Source organism: Salvelinus fontinalis, unplaced genomic scaffold (assembly GCF_029448725.1).
Source record: "Salvelinus fontinalis isolate EN_2023a unplaced genomic scaffold, ASM2944872v1 scaffold_0154, whole genome shotgun sequence".
Lineage (NCBI taxonomy): Eukaryota > Metazoa > Chordata > Actinopteri > Salmoniformes > Salmonidae > Salvelinus > Salvelinus fontinalis.
In genome coordinates this window covers 49,356-71,185 of record NW_026600363.1, presented here as the reverse complement: position 1 = coordinate 71,185, position 21,830 = coordinate 49,356, and the positions used below count along the sequence as shown (strand labels likewise).

General features: G+C 47.6%; 1 protein-coding gene and 1 long non-coding RNA gene across 5 annotated transcripts in view; both read right to left on the bottom strand.

Moving 5' to 3' along the window:
- The window catches only part of LOC129843524 (exportin-T-like), a 90,284-nt gene that overhangs the window by 26,654 nt on the left and 41,800 nt on the right, over nt 1–21,830 (bottom strand). For 3 of the 4 annotated variants that reach the window (XM_055912288.1, XM_055912289.1, XM_055912287.1), the window contains 7 exons: nt 15,009–15,038; nt 13,817–13,855; nt 13,530–13,592; nt 12,686–12,810; nt 12,422–12,566; nt 10,321–10,440; nt 2,122–2,216 (listed from right to left, as the gene is read on the bottom strand). In XM_055912288.1, the coding sequence (XP_055768263.1) occupies nt 2,122–2,216; nt 10,321–10,440; nt 12,422–12,566; nt 12,686–12,810; nt 13,530–13,592; nt 13,817–13,855; nt 15,009–15,038 (617 nt within the window). The remainder of the gene's footprint in view (nt 1–2,121; nt 2,217–10,320; nt 10,441–12,421; nt 12,567–12,685; nt 12,811–13,529; nt 13,593–13,816; nt 13,856–15,008; nt 15,039–21,830) is intronic. The other variant, XM_055912290.1, reaches the window with a different exon arrangement.
- LOC129843525 (uncharacterized) lies at nt 2,223–9,727 on the bottom strand. Its single transcript, XR_008757866.1, has 3 exons — nt 7,922–9,727; nt 5,045–7,812; nt 2,223–4,168 (listed from the first exon to the last, which is right to left on the bottom strand). It is a non-coding gene; the product is annotated as an uncharacterized LOC129843525 (long non-coding RNA).

The window sequence follows — 21,830 nt, the reverse complement described above, 5'->3', positions numbered from 1 at the left end:
TTGGGGTCAAACACAAAGAACCTTCTAGAACTATTACTGTAAACAGAGAGCAGGGTTGAGGTCAAACACAAAGAACCTTCTAGAACTATTACTGTAAACAGAGAGCAGGGTTGGGGTCAAACACAAAGAACCTTCTAGAACTATTACTGTAAACAGAGGGCAGGGTTGAGGTCAAACACAAAGAACCTTCTAGAACTATTACTGTAATAGTGAGAGCAGGGTTGGGGTCAAACACAAAGAACCTTCTAGAACTATTACTGTAAACAGAGGGCAGGGTTGGGGTCAAACACAAAGAACCTTCTAGAACTATTACTGTAAACAGAGAGCAGGGTTGGGGTCAAACACAAAGAACCTTCTAGAACTATTACTGTAAACAGAGAGCAGGGTTGGGGTCAAACACAAAGAACCTTCTAGAACTATTACTGTAAACAGAGAGCAGGGTTGGGGTCAAACACAAAGAACCTTCTAGAACTATTACTGTAAACAGAGAGCAGGGTTGGGGTCAAACACAAAGAACCTTCTAGAACTATTACTGTAAACAGAGGGCAGGGTTGGGGTCAAACACAAAGAACCTTCTAGAACTATTACTGTAAACAGAGAGCAGGGTTGAGGTCAAACACAAAGAACCTTCTAGAACTATTACTGTAAACAGAGAGCAGGGTTGGGGTCAAACACAAAGAACCTTCTAGAACTATTACTGTAAACAGAGGGCAGGGTTGAGGTCAAACACAAAGAACCTTCTAGAACTATTACTGTAATAGTGAGGGCAGGGTTGAGGTCAAACACAAAGAACCTTCTAGAACTATTACTGTAATAGTGAGGGCAGGGTTGAGGTCAAACACAAAGAACCTTCTAGAACTATTACTGTAAACAGAGAGCAGGGTTGAGGTCAAACACAAAGAACCTTCTAGAACTATTACTGTAAACAGAGGGCAGGGTTGAGGTCAAACACAAAGAACCTTCTAGAACTATTACTGTAATAGTGAGGGCAGGGTTGAGGTCAAACACAAAGAACCTTCTAGAACTATTACTGTAATAGTGAGGGCAGGGTTGAGGTCAAACACAAAGAACCTTCTAGAACTATTACTGTAAACAGAGGGCAGGGTTGGGGTCAAACACAAAGAACCTTCTAGAACTATTACTGTAAACAGAGAGCAGGGTTGGGGTCAAACACAAAGAACCTTCTAGAACTATTACTGTAAACAGAGAGCAGGGTTGAGGTCAAACACAAAGAACCTTCTAGAACTATTACTGTAAACAGAGAGCAGGGTTGAGGTCAAACACAAAGAACCTTCTAGAACTATTACTGTAAACAGAGAGCAGGGTTGAGGTCAAACACAAAGAACCTTCTAGAACTATTACTGTAAACAGAGGGCAGGGTTGGGGTCAAACACAAAGAACCTTCTAGAACTATTACTGTAAACAGAGAGCAGGGTTGGGGTCAAACACAAAGAACCTTCTAGAACTATTACTGTAAACAGAGAGCAGGGTTGAGGTCAAACACAAAGAACCTTGAACTATATAATGACATGTCCTGCTTTCTGGTGTTTACTACCAGGACATGCTGCTTTATATAGGGAATATAGCTCTGGTCTATAGTAGTGTACTATATAGGGAATAGAGCTCTGGTCTATAGTAGTGTACTATATAGGGAATAGGGCTCTGGTCTAAAGTAGTGTACTATATAGGGAATAGGGCTCTGGTCTATAGTAGTGTATTATATAGGGAATAGGGCTCTGGTCTATAGTAGTGTACTATATAGGGAATAGGGCTCTGGTCTATAGTAGTGTACTATATAGGGAATAGGGCTCTGGTCTAAAGTAGTGTACTATATAGGGAATAGGGCTCTGGTCTATAGTAGTGTACTATATAGGGAATAGAGCTCTGGTCTATAGTAGTGTACTATATAGGGAATAGGGCTCTGGTCTAAAGTAGTGTACTATATAGGGAATAGGGCTCTGGTCTATAGTAGTGTATTATATAGGGAATAGGGCTCTGGTCTATAGTAGTGTACTATATAGTGAATAGGGCCCTGGTCTATAGTAGTGCATTATATAGGGAATAGGGGCCCATTGGGGACACCATGTAATGCGTGCTTGGTGACGGTACAGCTGGACTTACTGCAGTGTCTTGACGAATCGTGAGAAGAGGTAGGCCACTCTGCTGCGGACCTTAGGACTGCTGTGTCTCAGACCTCGATGGTCCAGAAAGGCCATCTACAGGACAGAGCAGAGTAACACATCACACTGACACACTGATACAAAACATCCCCTTTAACCAGGGGTCCACTGTCCCTCTCCTCAACACTGATACAAAACCTCCCCTTTATCCAGGGGTCCACTGTCCCTCTCCTCTCCTCAACACTGATACAAAACATCCCCTTTAACCAGGGGTCCACTGTCCCTCTCCTCTCCTCAACATTGATACAAAACATCCCCTTTAACCAGGGGTCCACTGTCCCTCTACTCTCCTCAACACTGATACAAAACCTCCCCTTTAACCAGGGGTCCACTGTCCCTCTCCTCAACTCTGATACAAAACCTCCCCTTTAACCAGGGGTCCACTGTCCCTCTACTCTCCTCAACTCTGATACAAAACCTCCCCTTTATCCAGGGGTCCACTGTCCCTCTCCTCAACACTGATACAAAACCTCCCCTTTAACCAGGGGTCCACTGTCCCTCTCCTCAACACTGATACAAAACCTCCCCTTTAACCAGGGGTCCACTGTCCCTCTCCTCAACACTGATACAAAACCTCCCCTTTAACCAGGGGTCCACTGTCCCTCAACACTGATACAAAACCTCCCCTTTAACCAGGGGTCCACTGTCCCTCTCCTCAACACTGATACAAAACCTCCCCTTTAACCAGGGGTCCACTGTCCCTCTCCTCAACACTGATACAAAACCTCCCCTTTAACCAGGGGTCCACTGTCCCTCAACACTGATACAAAACCTCCCCTTTAACCAGGGGTCCACTGTCCCTCTCCTCAACACTGATACAAAACCTCCCCTTTAACCAGGGGTCCACTGTCCCTCTCCTCAACACTGATACAAAACATCCCCTTTAACCAGGGGTCCACTGTCCCTCTACTCTCCTCAACACTGATACAAAACCTCCCCTTTAACTAGGGGTCCACTGTCCCTCTCCTCAACACTGATACAAAACCTCCCCTTTAACCAGGGGTCCACTGTCCCTCTCCTCAACACTGATACAAAACCTCCCCTTTAACCAGGGGTCCACTGTCCCTCTCCTCAACACTGATACAAAACCTCCCCTTTAACCAGGGGTCCACTGTCCCTCTCCTCAACACTGATACAAAACCTCCCCTTTAACCAGGGGTCCACTGTCCCTCTCCTCAACACTGATACAAAACCTCCCCTTTAACCAGGGGTCCACTGTCCCTCTCCTCTACTCAACACTGATACAAAACCTCCCCTTTATCCAGGGGTCCACTGTCCCTCTCCTCAACACTGATACAAAACCTCCCCTTTAACCAGGGGTCCACTGTCCCTCTCCTCAACACTGATACAAAACCTCCCCTTTATCCAGGGGTCCACTGTCCCTCTCCTCTCCTCAACACTGATACAAAACCTCCCCTTTATCCAGGGGTCCACTGTCCCTCTCCTCAACACTGATACAAAACCTCCCCTTTATCCAGGGGTCCACTGTCCCTCTCCTCTACTCAACACTGATACAAAACCTCCCCTTTAACCAGGGGTCCACTGTCCCTCTCCTCAACTCTGATACAAAACCTCCCCTTTATCCAGGGGTCCACTGTCCCTCTACTCAACACTGATACAAAACCTCCCCTTTATCCAGGGGTCCACTGTCCCTCTCCTCAACACTGATACAACACCTCCCCTTTATCCAGGGGTCCACTGTCCCTCTACTCAACACTGATACAAAACCTCCCCTTTATCCAGGGGTCCACTGTCCCTCTACTCAACACTGATACAAAACCTCCCCTTTATCCAGGGGTCCACTGTCCCTCTCCTCAACACTGATACAAAACCTCCCCTTTATCCAGGGGTCCACTGTCCCTCTCCTCAACACTGATACAAAACCTCCCCTTTAACCAGGGGTCCACTGTCCCTCTACTCAACACTGATACAAAACCTCCCCTTTATCCAGGGGTCCACTGTCCCTCTCCTCAACACTGATACAAAACCTCCCCTTTATCCAGGGGTCCACTGTCCCTCTCCTCAACACTGATACAAAACCTCCCCTTTAACCAGGGGTCCACTGTCCCTCTCCTCAACACTGATACAAAACCTCCCCTTTATCCAAGGGTCCACTGTCCCTCTCCTCAACACTGATACAAAACCTCCCCTTTAACCAGGGGTCCACTGTCCCTCTCCCCAACACTGATACAAAACCTCCCCTTTAACCAGGGGTCCACTGTCCCTCTCCTCAACACTGATACAAAACCTCCCCTTTAACCAGGGGTCCACTGTCCCTCAACACTGATACAAAACCTCCCCTTTATCCAGGGGTCCACTGTCCCTCTCCTCAACACTGATACAAAACCTCCCCTTTAACCAGGGGTCCACTGTCCCTCTCCTCTCCTCAACACTGATACAAAACCTCCCCTTTATCCAGGGGTCCACTGTCCCTCTCCTCAACACTGATACAAAACCTCCCCTTTAACCAGGGGTCCACTGTCCCTCAACACTGATACAAAACCTCCCCTTTATCCAGGGGTCCACTGTCCCTCTCCTCAACACTGATACAAAACCTCCCCTTTAACCAAGGGTCCACTGTCCCTCTCCTCAACACTGATACAAAACATCCCCTTTAACCAGGGGTCCACTGTCCCTCTACTCAACACTGATACAAAACCTCCCCTTTATCCAGGGGTCCACTGTCCCTCTCCTCAACACTGATACAAAACCTCCCCTTTAACCAAGGGTCCACTGTCCCTCTCCTCAACACTGATACAAAACCTCCCCTTTAACCAGGGGTCCACTGTCCCTCTCCTCAACACTGATACAAAACCTCCCCTTTAACCAGGGGTCCACTGTCCCTCTCAACACTGATACAAAACCTCCCCTTTATCCAGGGGTCCACTGTCCCTCTACTCTCCTCAACACTGATACAAAACCTCCCCTTTATCCAGGGGTCCACTGTCCCTCTCCTCAACACTGATACAAAACATCCCCTTTAACCAGGGGTCCACTGTCCCTCTCCTCAACACTGATACAAAACCTCCCCTTTATCCAGGGGTCCACTGTCCCTCTCCTCAACACTGATACAAAACCTCCCCTTTAACCAGGGGTCCACTGTCCCTCTACTCAACACTGATACAAAACCTCCCCTTTATCCAGGGGTCCACTGTCCCTCTACTCTCCTCAACACTGATACAAAACCTCCCCTTTATCCAGGGGTCCACTGTCCCTCTACTCAACACTGATACAAAACCTCCCCTTTAACCAGGGGTCCACTGTCCCTCTACTCAACACTGATACAAAACCTCCCCTTTATCCAGGGGTCCACTGTCCCTCAACACTGATACAAAACCTCCCCTTTATCCAGGGGTCCACTGTCCCTCTCCTCAACACTGATACAAAACCTCCCCTTTAACCAGGGGTCCACTGTCCCTCTCCTCAACACTGATACAAAACCTCCCCTTTATCCAGGGGTCCACTGTCCCTCTCCTCAACACTGATACAAAACCTCCCCTTTATCCAGGGGTCCACTGTCCCTCTCCTCTCCTCAACACTGATACAAAACCTCCCCTTTAACCAGGGGTCCACTGTCCCTCTCCTCAACACTGATACAAAACCTCCCCTTTATCCAGGGGTCCACTGTCCCTCTACTCTCCTCAACACTGATACAAAACCTCCCCTTTAACCAGGGGTCCACTGTCCCTCTCCTCAACACTGATACAAAACCTCCCCTTTAACCAGGGGTCCACTGTCCCTCTCCTCAACACTGATACAAAACCTCCCCTTTAACCAGGGGTCCACTGTCCCTCTACTCAACACTGATACAAAACCTCCCCTTTATCCAGGGGTCCACTGTCCCTCTACTCTCCTCAACACTGATACAAAACCTCCCCTTTAACCAAGGGTCCACTGTCCCTCTCCTCAACACTGATACAAAACCTCCCCTTTAACCAGGGGTCCACTGTCCCTCTCCTCAACACTGATACAAAACCTCCCCTTTATCCAGGGGTCCACTGTCCCTCTCCTCAACACTGATACAAAACCTCCCCTTTATCCAGGGGTCCACTGTCCCTCTCCTCAACACTGATACAACACCTCCCCTTTATCCAGGGGTCCACTGTCCCTCTCCTCAACACTGATACAAAACCTCCCCTTTATCCAGGGGTCCACTGTCCCTCTCCTCAACACTGATACAAAACCTCCCCTTTATCCAGGGGTCCACTGTCCCTCTCCTCTCCTCAACACTGATACAAAACCTCCCCTTTAACCAGGGGTCCACTGTCCCTCTCCTCTCCTCAACACTGATACAAAACATCCCCTTTAACCAGGGGTCCACTGTCCCTCTCCTCAACACTGATACAAAACCTCCCCTTTAACCAGGGGTCCACTGTCCCTCTCCTCAACACTGATACAAAACCTCCCCTTTAACCAGGGGTCCACTGTCCCTCTCCTCAACACTGATACAAAACCTCCCCTTTATCCAGGGGTCCACTGTCCCTCTACTCAACACTGATACAAAACCTCCCCTTTAACCAGGGGTCCACTGTCCCTCTCCTCAACACTGATACAAAACCTCCCCTTTAACCAGGGGTCCACTGTCCCTCTCCTCTCCTCAACACTGATACAAAACCTCCCCTTTAACCAGGGGTCCACTGTCCCTCTCCTCTCCTCAACTCTGATACAAAACCTCCCCTTTATCCAGGGGTCCACTGTCCCTCTCCTCTCCTCAACACTGATACAAAACCTCCCCTTTAACCAGGGGTCCACTGTCCCTCTACTCTCCTCAACACTGATACAAAACCTCCCCTTTATCCAGGGGTCCACTGTCCCTCTCCTCAACACTGATACAAAACCTCCCCTTTATCCAGGGGTCCACTGTCCCTCTCCTCAACACTGATACAAAACCTCCCCTTTAACCAGGGGTCCATTGTCCCTCTACTCTCCTCAACACTGATACAAAACCTCCCCTTTAACCAGGGGTCCACTGTCCCTCTACTCTCCTCAACACTGATACAAAACCTCCCCTTTAACCAGGGGTCCACTGTCCCTCTCCTCAACACTGATACAAAACCTCCCCTTTATCCAGGGGTCCACTGTCCCTCTCCTCAACACTGATACAAAACCTCCCCTTTATCCAGGGGTCCACTGTCCCTCTCCTCAACACTGATACAAAACCTCCCCTTTAACCAGGGGTCCACTGTCCCTCTCCTCAACTCTGATACAAAACCTCCCCTTTATCCAGGGGTCCACTGTCCCTCTCCTCAACACTGATACAAAACCTCCCCTTTATCCAGGGGTCCACTGTCCCTCTCAACACTGATACAAAACCTCCCCTTTAACCAGGGGTCCACTGTCCCTCTCCTCAACACTGATACAAAACCTCCCCTTTATCCAGGGGTCCACTGTCCCTCTCCTCAACACTGATACAAAACCTCCCCTTTAACCAGGGGTCCACTGTCCCTCTCCTCAACACTGATACAAAACCTCCCCTTTAACCAGGGGTCCACTGTCCCTCTCAACACTGATACAAAACCTCCCCTTTATCCAGGGGTCCACTGTCCCTCTCCTCTCCTCAACACTGATACAACACCTCCCCTTTAACCAGGGGTCCACTGTCCCTCTCCTCTCCTCAACACTGATACAAAACCTCCCCTTTAACCAGGGGTCCACTGTCCCTCTACTCTCCTCAACACTGATACAAAACCTCCCCTTTAACCAGGGGTCCACTGTCCCTCTCCTCAACACTGATACAAAACCTCCCCTTTATCCAGGGGTCCACTGTCCCTCTCCTCAACACTGATACAAAACCTCCCCTTTAACCAGGGGTCCACTGTCCCTCTCCTCAACACTGATACAAAACCTCCCCTTTATCCAGGGGTCCACTGTCCCTCTCCTCAACACTGATACAAAACCTCCCCTTTAACCAGGGGTCCACTGTCCCTCTCCTCAACACTGATACAAAACCTCCCCTTTATCCAGGGGTCCACTGTCCCTCTCCTCTCCTCAACACTGATACAAAACCTCCCCTTTATCCAGGGGTCCACTGTCCCTCTCCTCTCCTCAACACTGATACAAAACATCCCCTTTATCCAGGGGTCCACTGTCCCTCTCCTCAACACTGATACAAAACCTCCCCTTTAACCAGGGGTCCACTGTCCCTCTCCTCAACACTGATACAAAACCTCCCCTTTAACCAGGGGTCCACTGTCCCTCTCCTCTCCTCAACACTGATACAAAACCTCCCCTTTAACCAGGGGTCCACTGTCCCTCTCCTCTCCTCAACACTGATACAAAACCTCCCCTTTATCCAGGGGTCCACTGTCCCTCTCCTCAACACTGATACAAAACCTCCCCTTTATCCAGGGGTCCACTGTCCCTCTCCTCAACACTGATACAAAACCTCCCCTTTAACCAGGGGTCCACTGTCCCTCTCCTCAACACTGATACAAAACCTCCCCTTTATCCAGGGGTCCACTGTCCCTCTACTCTCCTCAACACTGATACAAAACCTCCCCTTTAACCAGGGGTCCACTGTCCCTCTACTCTCCTCAACACTGATACAAAACCTCCCCTTTATCCAGGGGTCCACTGTCCCTCTACTCTCCTCAACACTGATACAAAACCTCCCCTTTATCCAGGGGTCCACTGTCCCTCTCCTCAACACTGATACAAAACCTCCCCTTTATCCAGGGGTCCACTGTCCCTCTCCTCAACACTGATACAAAACCTCCCCTTTAACCAGGGGTCCACTGTCCCTCTACTCTCCTCAACACTGATACAAAACCTCCCCTTTATCCAGGGGTCCACTGTCCCTCTACTCTCCTCAACACTGATACAAAACCTCCCCTTTAACCAGGGGTCCACTGTCCCTCTCCTCAACACTGATACAAAACCTCCCCTTTAACCAGGGGTCCACTGTCCCTCTCCTCAACACTGATACAAAACCTCCCCTTTATCCAGGGGTCCACTGTCCCTCTACTCTCCTCAACACTGATACAAAACCTCCCCTTTAACCAGGGGTCCACTGTCCCTCTCCTCAACACTGATACAAAACCTCCCCTTTATCCAGGGGTCCACTGTCCCTCTCCTCAACACTGATACAAAACCTCCCCTTTAACCAGGGGTCCACTGTCCCTCTCCTCAACACTGATACAAAACCTCCCCTTTATCCAGGGGTCCACTGTCCCTCTCCTCAACACTGATACAAAACCTCCCCTTTAACCAGGGGTCCACTGTCCCTCTCCTCAACACTGATACAAAACCTCCCCTTTATCCAGGGGTCCACTGTCCCTCTCCTCAACACTGATACAAAACCTCCCCTTTAACCAGGGGTCCACTGTCCCTCTCCTCAACACTGATACAAAACCTCCCCTTTATCCAGGGGTCCACTGTCCCTCTCCTCAACACTGATACAAAACCTCCCCTTTAACCAGGGGTCCACTGTCCCTCTCCTCAACACTGATACAAAACCTCCCCTTTATCCAGGGGTCCACTGTCCCTCTCCTCTCCTCAACACTGATACAAAACCTCCCCTTTATCCAGGGGTCCACTGTCCCTCTCCTCAACACTGATCCAAAACCTCCCCTTTAACCAGGGGTCCACTGTCCCTCTCCTCAACACTGATACAAAACCTCCCCTTTAACCAGGGGTCCACTGTCCCTCTCCTCAACACTGATACAAAACCTCCCCTTTAACCAGGGGTCCACTGTCCCTCTCCTCAACACTGATACAAAACCTCCCCTTTATCCAGGGGTCCACTGTCCCTCTCCTCAACACTGATACAAAACCTCCCCTTTAACCAGGGGTCCACTGTCCCTCTCCTCAACACTGATACAAAACCTCCCCTTTAACCAGGGGTCCACTGTCCCTCTCCTCAACACTGATACAAAACCTCCCCTTTATCCAGGGGTCCACTGTCCCTCTCCTCAACACTGATACAAAACCTCCCCTTTATCCAGGGGTCCACTGTCCCTCTCCTCTCCTCAACACTGATACAAAACATCCCCTTTATCCAGGGGTCCACTGTCCCTCTCCTCAACACTGATTCAAAACCTCCCCTTTATCCAGGGGTCCACTGTCCCTCTCCTCAACTCTGAAGACACGATGTTAAAAGGTAAAACAGAGAGATCATTGAGTCAGCGACTGCAGTACCAACCAGGACATTAGGAATGTGCTGCGGTTCAACCAGGAAGAACTTGTCGTAACGAACCACCGTCTCAAAGAACTCCAGCGACACGGACGTGTGTTGGTAACCACTGAGACCAGAGGAGACCAGCTGAGGAAACAGGATATGATGTCAGACATTAGAATCAACAGACTGTGTGTTGGTAACCACTGAGACCAGAGGAGACCAGCTGAGGAAACAGGATATGATGTCAGACATTAGAATCAACAGAATGTGTGTTGGTAACCACTGAGACCAGAGGAGACCAGCTGAGGAGACAGGGAGAACACAGGATATGATGTCAGACATTAGAATCAACAGACTGTGTGTTGGTAACCACTGAGACCAGAGGAGACCAGCTGAGGAGACAGGGAGAACACAGGATATGATGTCAGACATTAGAATCAACAGACTGTGTGTTGGTAACCACTGAGACCAGAGGAGACCAGCTGAGGAGACAGGATATGATGTCAGACATTAGAATCAACAGACTGTGTGTTGGTAACCACTGAGACCAGAGGAGACCAGCTGAGGAGACCGGATATGATGTCAGACATTAGAATCAACACTGTGTTGGTAACCACTGAGACCAGAGGAGACCAGCTGAGGAGACAGGATATGATGTCAGACATTAGAATCAACAGACTGTGTTGGTAACCACTGAGACCAGAGGAGACCAGCTGAGGAGACGGGGAGAACACAGGATATGATGTCAGACATTAGAATCAACAGACTGTGTTGGTAACCACTGAGACCAGAGGAGACCAGCTGAGGAGACGGGGAGAACACAGGATATGATGTCAGACATTAGAATCAACAGACTGTGTTGGTAACCACTGAGACCAGAGGAGACCAGCTGAGGAGACGGGGAGAACACAGGATATGATGTCAGACATTAGAATCAACAGACTGTGTTGGTAACCACTGAGACCAGAGGAGACCAGCTGAGGAGACGGGGAGAACACAGGATATGATGTCAGACATTAGAATCAACAGACTGTGTGTTGGTAACCACTGAGACCAGCTGAGGAGACAGGGAGAACACAGGATATGATGTCAGACATTAGAATCAACAGACTGTGTGTTGGTAACCACTGAGACCAGAGGAGACCAGCTGAGGAGACAGGGAGAACACAGGATATGATGTCAGACATTAGAATAAACAGACTGTGTTGGTAACCACTGAGACCAGAGGAGACCAGCTGAGGAGACGGGGAGAACACAGGATATGATGTCAGACATTAGAATCAACAGACTGTGTTGGTAACCACTGAGACCAGAGGAGACCAGCTGAGGAGACGGGGAGAACACAGGATATGATGTCAGACATTAGAATCAACAGACTGTGTTGGTAACCACTGAGACCAGAGGAGACCAGCTGAGGAGACGGGGAGAACACAGGATATGATGTCAGACATTAGAATCAACAGACTGTGTGTTGGTAACCACTGAGACCAGCTGAGGAGACAGGGAGAACACAGGATATGATGTCAGACATTAGAATCAACAGACTGTGTGTTGGTAACCACTGAGACCAGAGGAGACCAGCTGAGGAGACAGGGAGAACACAGGATATGATGTCAGACATTAGAATCAACAGACTGTGTGTTGGTAACCACTGAGACCAGAGGAGACCAGCTGAGGAGACAGGGAGAACACAGGATATGATGTCAGACATTAGAATCAACAGACTGTGTTGGTAACCACTGAGACCAGAGGAGACCAGCTGAGGAGACGGGGAGAACACAGGATATGATGTCAGACATTAGAATCAACAGACTGTGTTGGTAACCACTGAGACCAGCTGAGGAGACCAGCTGAGGAGACAGGGAGAACACAGGATATGATGTCAGACATTAGAATCAACAGACTGTGTGTTGGTAACCACTGGAGACCAGAGGAGACCAGCTGAGGAGACGGGGAGAACACAGGATATGATGTCAGACATTAGAATCAACAGACTGTGTGTTGGTAACCACTGGAGACCAGCTGAGGAGACGGGGAGAACACAGGATATTATGTCAGACATTAGAAACAGGGGGTCATCAGTGGACTGGACCCTGGGTCGTCTACGGCTGTGTCAGAAACTCACCGTTCTCATCATATCCTGCAGGGCGGAGGTCTTGGCCGTGTCGCCAGAGAAGTGAGCTCCGTGAGACGCAGGCAGAGCCTCTCCTAGCATGTACAGCAGCCTGATGGCCACCTCGACCTCCATGAAGGACGCCGTCTGCCACCGTCTGAGACACACACGATCAGGATCAATACACGGTTCTTCACAAACACTCTTTTAAAAAAAGGGGGGCAAAGTTAGAAAATAAAGGTGGACATTGAGGAAGAAAACAAGATGGAGTCGTACTGTACGGTGGTGTTGAAGACTCTGCCTACAGCTTCCAGGAGCAGGTCAGGAGACACCTGAGCCAGACGATCCAACAGCATCTTCAACTGTTTCCTGTACTCTACAAACATCGCTTCATCCTCCCCCTGAGACAGAGAGACAGAGAGACAGAGAGGGAGACAGGGGGGAGAGATGGAGAGAGAGAGACAGAGAGAGAGAGGACAGAGAGAGAACGGACAGACAGACAGACAGACAGACAGACAGACAGACAGACAGACAGACAGACAGACAGACAGACAGACAGACAGACAGACAGACAGAGAGAGAGAGAGAGAGAGAGAGAGAGAGAGAGAGAGAGAGAGAGAGAGAGAGAGAGAGATGGGGAGAGATGGACAGAGAGAGAGAGAGATGGGGAGAGATGGACAGAGAGAGAGAGAGGGGAGGAAAGAGAGAGAGAGATGGACAGAGAGAGAAAGGAGGGAGAGATGGACAGAGAGAGAGGGGGGAGAGATTGGCAGAGAGAGAGGGGAGGAGAGAGAGAGATAGAGGGTGGAGGAGATGGACAGAGAGAGAGAGAGATAGAGGGGGGAGGAGATGGACAGAGAGAGAGGGGAGGAGAGAGAGAGATAGAGGGTGGAGGAGATGGACAGAGAGAGAGAGGGTGGAGGAGATGGACAGAGAGAGAGAGAGATAGAGGGGGGAGGAGATGGACAGAGAGAGAGAGATAGAGGGTGGAGGAGATGGACAGAGAGAGAGAGAGATAGAGGGGGGAGGAGATGGACAGAGAGAGAGAGTGTGAGTAATGAGAATGATGTTCAACTCCCCCCCCCCCCCCCCCCCACAATTTAAAACTCAAAGTTTTTACCTCGTTGTCAAAGTTGTACTCTTCATCATAAGTTAGTTTCTTCATGACAGCCAACATGATGACCTGTTGAGACAGAGAGCACAGTCAACATCCTGGTTATATCTGCTAACAAGATGACAGAGGGACAGACGCTACAAAAGGTTTTAAAAGCTACTGGCCGGTTTCCCCAGACACAGATTCATTATATTCCTGGAAAACAAAAACAAAAATATTTTTTTGTCCAGAACTAGGCCTCATCTGTGTCCGGGAAACCAGCCCCCAAAAAAGAGTTCCTGATGAAATCGCACCTCAACGTTAGTCTTCTGTTGATCTGTCAGCAGCGGAAACTAGAAGAGAGGAGACAGAGACAACAAAATGTCCTCATGATGAAACACAACCACAGGACCTTTAATTCAACACAGTGGGGCTGTTCCAGGAAGCAAGAGAGACTAGCCAGCTAACTAGGATAAACACACACACCACACACACAGTGGGGCTGTTCCAGGAAGCAAGAGAGACTAGCCAGCTAACTAGGATAAACACCCACACACACACACAGTGGGGCTGTTCCAGGAAGCAAGAGAGACTAGCCAGCTAACTAGGATAAACACACACACACACACACACAGTGGGGCTGTTCCAGGAAGCAGGAGAGACTAGCCAGCTAACTAGGATAAACACACACACACACACACACACAGTGGGGCTGTTCCAGGAAGCAAGAGAGACTAGCCAGCTAACTAGGATAAACACACACACACACACACAGTGGGGCTGTTCCAGGAAGCAAGAGAGACTAGCCAGCTAACTAGGATAAACACACACACACACACACAGTGGGGCTGTTCCAGGAAGCAGGAGAGACTAGCCAGCTAACTAGGATAAACACACACACACACACACAGTGGGGCTGTTCCAGGAAGCAAGAGAGACTAGCCAGCTAACTAGGATAAACACACACACACAGTGGGGCTGTTCCAGGAAGCAGGAGAGACTAGCCAGCTAACTAGGATAAACACACACACACACACACAGTGGGGCTGTTCCAGGAAGCAAGAGAGACTAGCCAGCTAACTAGGATAAACACCCACCCACCCACCCACCCACCCACCCACACACACACACCTCTTAATTTTCTGAATCATTCAGAAAGTTAAACTAGAATGTGTAGTTGGTTTGTAAAGTTAATTATACCGTGGTCATTTCAAGACTATATTTGTTGTAAATGTAGAATATTTGGGACAGTTAGCCAGCTAATTCACTGCTGTCTCTTACTGGAACAGCCCCACAGGAGGGTAATGATCGGGGGTCAGTTAGTGTGGACAGGTTTCTCCACCTTGTCTGATTCCCAGTACTCTTCAACGTCCTCCTGTCCTCCTCTCCTCCCCTCCTCTCCTCTCCTCCTCCCCTCCTCCTCCCCTCCTCCCCTCCTCCTCCTCCTCCTCCTCCTCCTCCTCCTCCTCCTCCTCCTCCTCCTCCTCCTCCTCCTCCTCTCCTTACCTGAAGCATGTCACTCTGCCACTCGGACCCCTTGAGGAAGATTAAGCAGATAAAACACAAAGGTTTACGCCATGTTACCGCGCCACCCTGACCCTAATGAGGACGCTGTCACATGACCGTGGTCTGAGGGGCTGCTCCACACCCATTCTAGAGATTATGTTTCTATGGTTTCCATCCTGTCTGGTAAAGATACATCTAGAGTGTCTCCCTCTCCTGTCTGGTAAAGATACATCTAGAGTGTCTCCTGTCTGGTAAAGATACATCTAGAGTGTCTCCTGTCTGGTAAAGATACATCTAGAGTGTCTCCTGTCTAGTAAAGATACATCTAGAGTGTCTCCCTCTCCTGTCTGGTAAAGATACATCTAGAGTGTCTCCTGTCTGGTAAAGATACATCTAGAGTGTCTCCTGTCTAGTAAAGATACATCTAGAGTGTCTCCCTCTCCTGTCTGGTAAAGATACATCTAGAGTGTCTCCCTCTCCTGTCTGGTAAAGATACATCTAGAGTGTCTCCCTCTCCTGTCTAGTAAAGATACATCTAGAGTGTCTCCCTCTCCTGTCTAGTAAAGATACATCTAGAGTGTCTCCTGTCTGGTAAAGATACATCTAGAGTGTCTCCCTCTCCTGTCTGGTAAAGATACATCTAGAGTGTCTCCCTCTCCTGTCTAGTAAAGATACATCTAGAGTGTCTCCTGTCTGGTAAAGATACATCTAGAGTGTCTCCCTCTCCTGTCTAGTAAAGATACATCTAGAGTGTCTCCTGTCTAGTAAAGATACATCTAGAGTGTCTCCTGTCTAGTAAAGATACATCTAGAGTGTCTCCCTCTCCTGTCTAGTAAAGATACATCTAGAGTGTCTCCTGTCTGGTAAAGATACATCTAGAGTGTCTCCCTCTCCTGTCTGGTAAAGATACATCTAGAGTGTCTCCTGTCTGGTAAAGATACATCTAGAGTGTCTCCTGTCTAGTAAAGATACATCTAGAGTGTCTCCTGTCTAGTAAAGATACATCTAGAGTGTCTCCCTCTCCTGTCTGGTAAAGATACATCTAGAGTGTCTCCTGTCTAGTAAAGATACATCTAGAGTGTCTCCTGTCTAGTAAAGATACATCTAGAGTGTCTCCTGTCTGGTAAAGATACATCTAGAGTGTCTCCCTCTCCTGTCTAGTAAAGATACATCTAGAGTGTCTCCTGTCTGGTAAAGATACATCTAGAGTGTCTCCCTCTCCTGTCTGGTAAAGATACATCTAGAGTGTCTCCTGTCTGGTAAAGATACATCTAGAGTGTCTCCCTCTCCTGTCTAGTAAAGATACATCTAGAGTGTCTCCTGTCTGGTAAAGATACATCTAGAGTGTCTCCCTCTCCTGTCTGGTAAAGATACATCTAGAGTGTCTCCTGTCTAGTAAAGATACATCTAGAGTGTCTCCCTCTCCTGTCTAGTAAAGATACATCTAGAGTGTCTCCTGTCTGGTAAAGATACATCTAGAGTGTCTCCCTCTCCTGTCTGGTAAAGATACATCTAGAGTGTCTCCTGTCTGGTAAAGATACATCTAGAGTGTCTCCTGTCTAGTAAAGATACATCTAGAGTGTCTCCTGTCTAGTAAAGATACATCTAGAGTGTCTCCCTCTCCTGTCTGGTAAAGATACATCTAGAGTGTCTCCTGTCTAGTAAAGATACATCTAGAGTGTCTCCTGTCTAGTAAAGATACATCTAGAGTGTCTCCCTCTCCTGTCTAGTAAAGATACATCTAGAGTGTCTCCCTCTCCTGTCTGGTAAAGATACATCTAGAGTGTCTCCCTCTCCTGTCTAGTAAAGATACATCTAGAGTGTCTCCCTCTCCTGTCTGGTAAAGATACATCTAGAGTGTCTCCTGTCTAGTAAAGATACATCTAGAGTGTCTCCTGTCTAGTAAAGATACATCTAGAGTGTCTCCTGTCTAGTAAAGATACATCTAGAGTGTCTCCCTCTCCTGTCTGGTAAAGATACATCTAGAGTGTCTCCCTCTCCTGTCTGGTAAAGATACATCTAGAGTGTCTCACTCTCCTGTCTAGTAAAGATACATCTAGAGTGTCTCCCTCTCCTGTCTGGTAAAGATACATCTAGAGTGTCTCCCTCTCCTGTCTGGTAAAGATACATCTAGAGTGTCTCCCTCTCCTGTCTGGTAAAGATACATCTAGAGTGTCTCCCTCTCCTGTCTGGTAAAGATACATCTAGAGTGTCTCCCTCTCCTGTCTGGTAAAGATACATCTAGAGTGTCTCCCTCTCCTGTCTGGTAAAGATACATCTAGAGTGTCTCCCTCTCCTGTCTGGTAAAGATACATCTAGAGTGTCCCCCTCTCCTGTCTGGTAAAGATACATCTAGAGTGTCTCCCTCTCCTGTCTGGTAAAGATACATCTAGAGTGTCTCCCTCTCCTGTCTGGTAAAGATACATCTAGAGTGTCTCCCTCTCCTGTCTAGTAAAGATACATCTAGAGTGTCTCCCTCTCCTATCTAGTAAAGATACATCTAGAGTGTCTCCCTCTCCTGTCTGGTAAAGATACATCTAGAGTGTCTCCTGTCTGGTAAAGATACATCTAGAGTGTCTCCTGTCTGGTAAAGATACATCTAGAGTGTCTCCTGTCTAGTAAAGATACATCTAGAGTGTCTCCCTCTCCTGTCTGGTAAAGATACATCTAGAGTGTCTCCTGTCTAGTAAAGATACATCTAGAGTGTCTCCCTCTCCTGTCTGGTAAAGATACATCTAGAGTGTCTCCTGTCTGGTAAAGATACATCTAGAGTGTCTCCTGTCTAGTAAAGATACATCTAGAGTGTCTCCCTCTCCTGTCTAGTAAAGATACATCTAGAGTGTCTCCTGTCTAGTAAAGATACATCTAGAGTGTCTCCCTCTCCTGTCTGGTAAAGATACATCTAGAGTGTCTCCCTCTCCTGTCTGGTAAAGATACATCTAGAGTGTCTCCTGTCTGGTAAAGATACATCTAGAGTGTCTCCCTCTCCTGTCTGGTAAAGATACATCTAGAGTGTCTCCCTCTCCTGTCTAGTAAAGATACATCTAGAGTGTCTCCCTCTCCTGTCTAGTAAAGATACATCTAGAGTGTCTCCTGTCTGGTAAAGATACATCTAGAGTGTCTCCTGTCTAGTAAAGATACATCTAGAGTGTCTCCTGTCTGGTAAAGATACATCTAGAGTGTCTCCCTCTCCTGTCTAGTAAAGATACATCTAGAGTGTCTCCCTCTCCTGTCTGGTAAAGATACATCTAGAGTGTCTCCCTCTCCTGTCTGGTAAAGATACATCTAGAGTGTCTCCCTCTCCTCTCTGGTAAAGATACATCTAGAGTGTCTCCCTCTCCTGTCTGGTAAAGATACATCTAGAGTGTCTCCCTCTCCTGTCTGGTAAAGATACATCTAGAGTGTCTCCCTCTCCTGTCTAGTAAAGATACATCTAGAGTGTCTCCTGTCTGGTAAAGATACATCTAGAGTGTCTCCCTCTCCTGTCTAGTAAAGATACATCTAGAGTGTCTCCTGTCTGGTAAAGATACATCTAGAGTGTCTCCTGTCTGGTAAAGATACATCTAGAGTGTCTCCTGTCTAGTAAAGATACATCTAGAGTGTCTCCCTCTCCTGTCTAGTAAAGATACATCTAGAGTGTCTCCCTCTCCTGTCTGGTAAAGATACATCTAGAGTGTCTCCCTCTCCTGTCTAGTAAAGATACATCTAGAGTGTCTCCTGTCTGGTAAAGATACATCTAGAGTGTCTCCCTCTCCTGTCTAGTAAAGATACATCTAGAGTGTCTCCCTCTCCTGTCTGGTAAAGATACATCTAGAGTGTCTCCCTCTCCTGTCTAGTAAAGATACATCTAGAGTGTCTCCTGTCTGGTAAAGATACATCTAGAGTGTCTCCCTCTCCTGTCTAGTAATGATACATCTAGAGTGTCTCCTGTCTGGTAAAGATACATCTAGAGTGTCTCCTGTCTGGTAAAGATACATCTAGAGTGTCTCCTGTCTAGTAAAGATACATCTAGAGTGTCTCCCTCTCCTGTCTAGTAAAGATACATCTAGAGTGTCTCCCTCTCCTGTCTGGTAAAGATACATCTAGAGTGTCTCCTGTCTGGTAAAGATACATCTAGAGTGTCTCCCTCTCCTCTCTGGTAAAGATACATCTAGAGTGGCTCCCTCTCCTGTCTAGTAAAGATACATCTAGAGTGTCTCCCTCTCCTGTCTAGTAAAGATACATCTAGAGTGACTCCCTCTCCTGTCTAGTAAAGATACATCTAGAGTGTCTCCCTCTCCTGTCTAGTAAAGATACATCTAGAGTGTCTCCCTCTCCTGTCTAGTAAAGATACATCTAGAGTGTCTCCTGTCTGGTAAAGATACATCTAGAGTGTCTCCCTCTCCTGTCTGGTAAAGACACATCTAGAGTGGCTCCCTCTCCTGTCTAGTAAAGATACATCTAGAGTGTCTCCCTCTCCTGTCTAGTAAAGATACATCTAGAGTGTCTCCTGTCTGGTAAAGATACATCTAGAGTGTCTCCCTCTCCTGTCTGGTAAAGACACATCTAGAGTGGCTCCCTCTCCTGTCTAGTAAAGATACATCTAGAGTGTCTCCCTCTCCTGTCTAGTTAAGATACATCTAGAGTGTCTCCTGTCTGGTAAAGATACATCTAGAGTGTCTCCCTCTCCTGTCTGGTAAAGATACATCTAGAGTGTCTCCTGTCTAGTAAAGATACATCTAGAGTGTCTCCCTCTCCTGTCTGGTAAAGATACATCTAGAGTGTCTCCTGTCTGGTAAAGATACATCTAGAGTGTCTCCCTCTCCTGTCTGGTAAAGATACATCTAGAGTGTCTCCCTCTCCTGTCTGGTAAAGACACATCTAGAGTGTCTCCCTCTCCTGTCTAGTAAAGATACATCTAGAGTGGCTCCCTCTCCTGTCTAGTAAAGATACATCTAGAGTGGCTCCCTCTCCTGTCTAGTAAAGATACATCTAGAGTGGCTCCCTCTCCTGTCTAGTAAAGATACATCTAGAGTGTCTCCCTCTCCTGTCTAGTAAAGATACATCTAGAGTGTCTCCCTCTCCTGTCTAGTAAAGATACATCTAGAGTGTCTCCCTCTCCTGTCTGGTAAAGATACATCTAGAGTGTCTCCTGTCTAGTAAAGATACATCTAGAGTGTCTCCTGTCTGGTAAAGATACATCTAGAGTGTCTCCCTCTCCTGTCTAGTAAAGATACATCTAGAGTGTCTCCCTCTCCTGTCTAGTAAAGATACATCTAGAGTGTCTCCCTCTCCTGTCTGGTAAAGATACATCTAGAGTGTCTCCTGTCTGGTAAAGATACATCTAGAGTGTCTCCTGTCTGGTAAAGATACATCTAGAGTGTCTCCCTCTCCTGTCTGGTAAAGATACATCTAGAGTGTCTCCCTCTCCTGTCTAGTAAAGATACATCTAGAGTGTCTCCCTCTCCTGTCTGGTAAAGATACATCTAGAGTGTCTCCCTCTCCTGTCTGGTAAAGATACATCTAGAGTGTCTCCTGTCTAGTAAAGATACATCTAGAGTGTCTCCTGTCTAGTAAAGATACATCTAGAGTGTCTCCTGTCTAGTAAAGATACATCTAGAGTGTCTCCTGTCTAGTAAAGATACATCTAGAGTGTCTCCCTCTCCTGTCTGGTAAAGATACATCTAGAGTGTCTCCCTCTCCTGTCTGGTAAAGATACATCTAGAGTGTCTCCCTCTCCTGTCTAGTAAAGATACATCTAGAGTGTCTCCCTCTCCTGTCTGGTAAAGACACATCTAGAGTGGCTCCCTCTCCTGTCTAGTAAAGATACATCTAGAGTGTCTCCTGTCTGGTAAAGATACATCTAGAGTGTCTCCCTCTCCTGTCTGGTAAAGATACATCTAGAGTGTCTCCCTCTCCTGTCTAGTAAAGATACATCTAGAGTGTCTCCCTCTCCTGTCTGGTAAAGATACATCTAGAGTGTCTCCCTCTCCTGTCTAGTAAAGATACATCTAGAGTGGCTCCCTCTCCTGTCTAGTAAAGATACATCTAGAGTGTCTCCCTCTCCTGTCTAGTAAAGATACATCTAGAGTGTCTCCTGTCTGGTAAAGATACATCTAGAGTGTCTCCCTCTCCTGTCTAGTAAAGATACATCTAGAGTGTCTCCTGTCTAGTAAAGATACATCTAGAGTGTCTCCCTCTCCTGTCTGGTAAAGATACATCTAGAGTGTCTCCCTCTCCTGTCTGGTAAAGATACATCTAGAGTGTCTCCCTCTCCTGTCTGGTAAAGATACATCTAGAGTGTCTCCCTCTCCTGTCTGGTAAAGATACATCTAGAGTGTCTCCCTCTCCTGTCTAGTAAAGATACATCTAGAGTGTCTCCTGTCTGGTAAAGATACATCTAGAGTGTCTCCTGTCTAGTAAAGATACATCTAGAGTATCTCCCTCTCCTGTCTGGTAAAGATACATCTAGAGTGTCTCCCTCTCCTGTCTAGTAAAGATACATCTAGAGTGTCTCCCTCTCCTGTCTGGTAAAGATACATCTAGAGTGTCTCCCTCTCCTGTCTGGTAAAGATACATCTAGAGTGTCTCCCTCTCCTGTCTGGTAAAGATACATCTAGAGTGTCTCCCTCTCCTGTCTGGTAAAGATACATCTAGAGTGTCTCCTGTCTGGTAAAGATACATCTAGAGTGTCTCCCTCTCCTGTCTGGTAAAGATACATCTAGAGTGTCTCCCTCTCCTGTCTAGTAAAGATACATCTAGGGTGTCTCCTGTCTAGTAAAGATACATCTAGAGTGTCTCCCTCTCCTGTCTAGTAAAGATACATCTAGAGTGTCTCCCTCT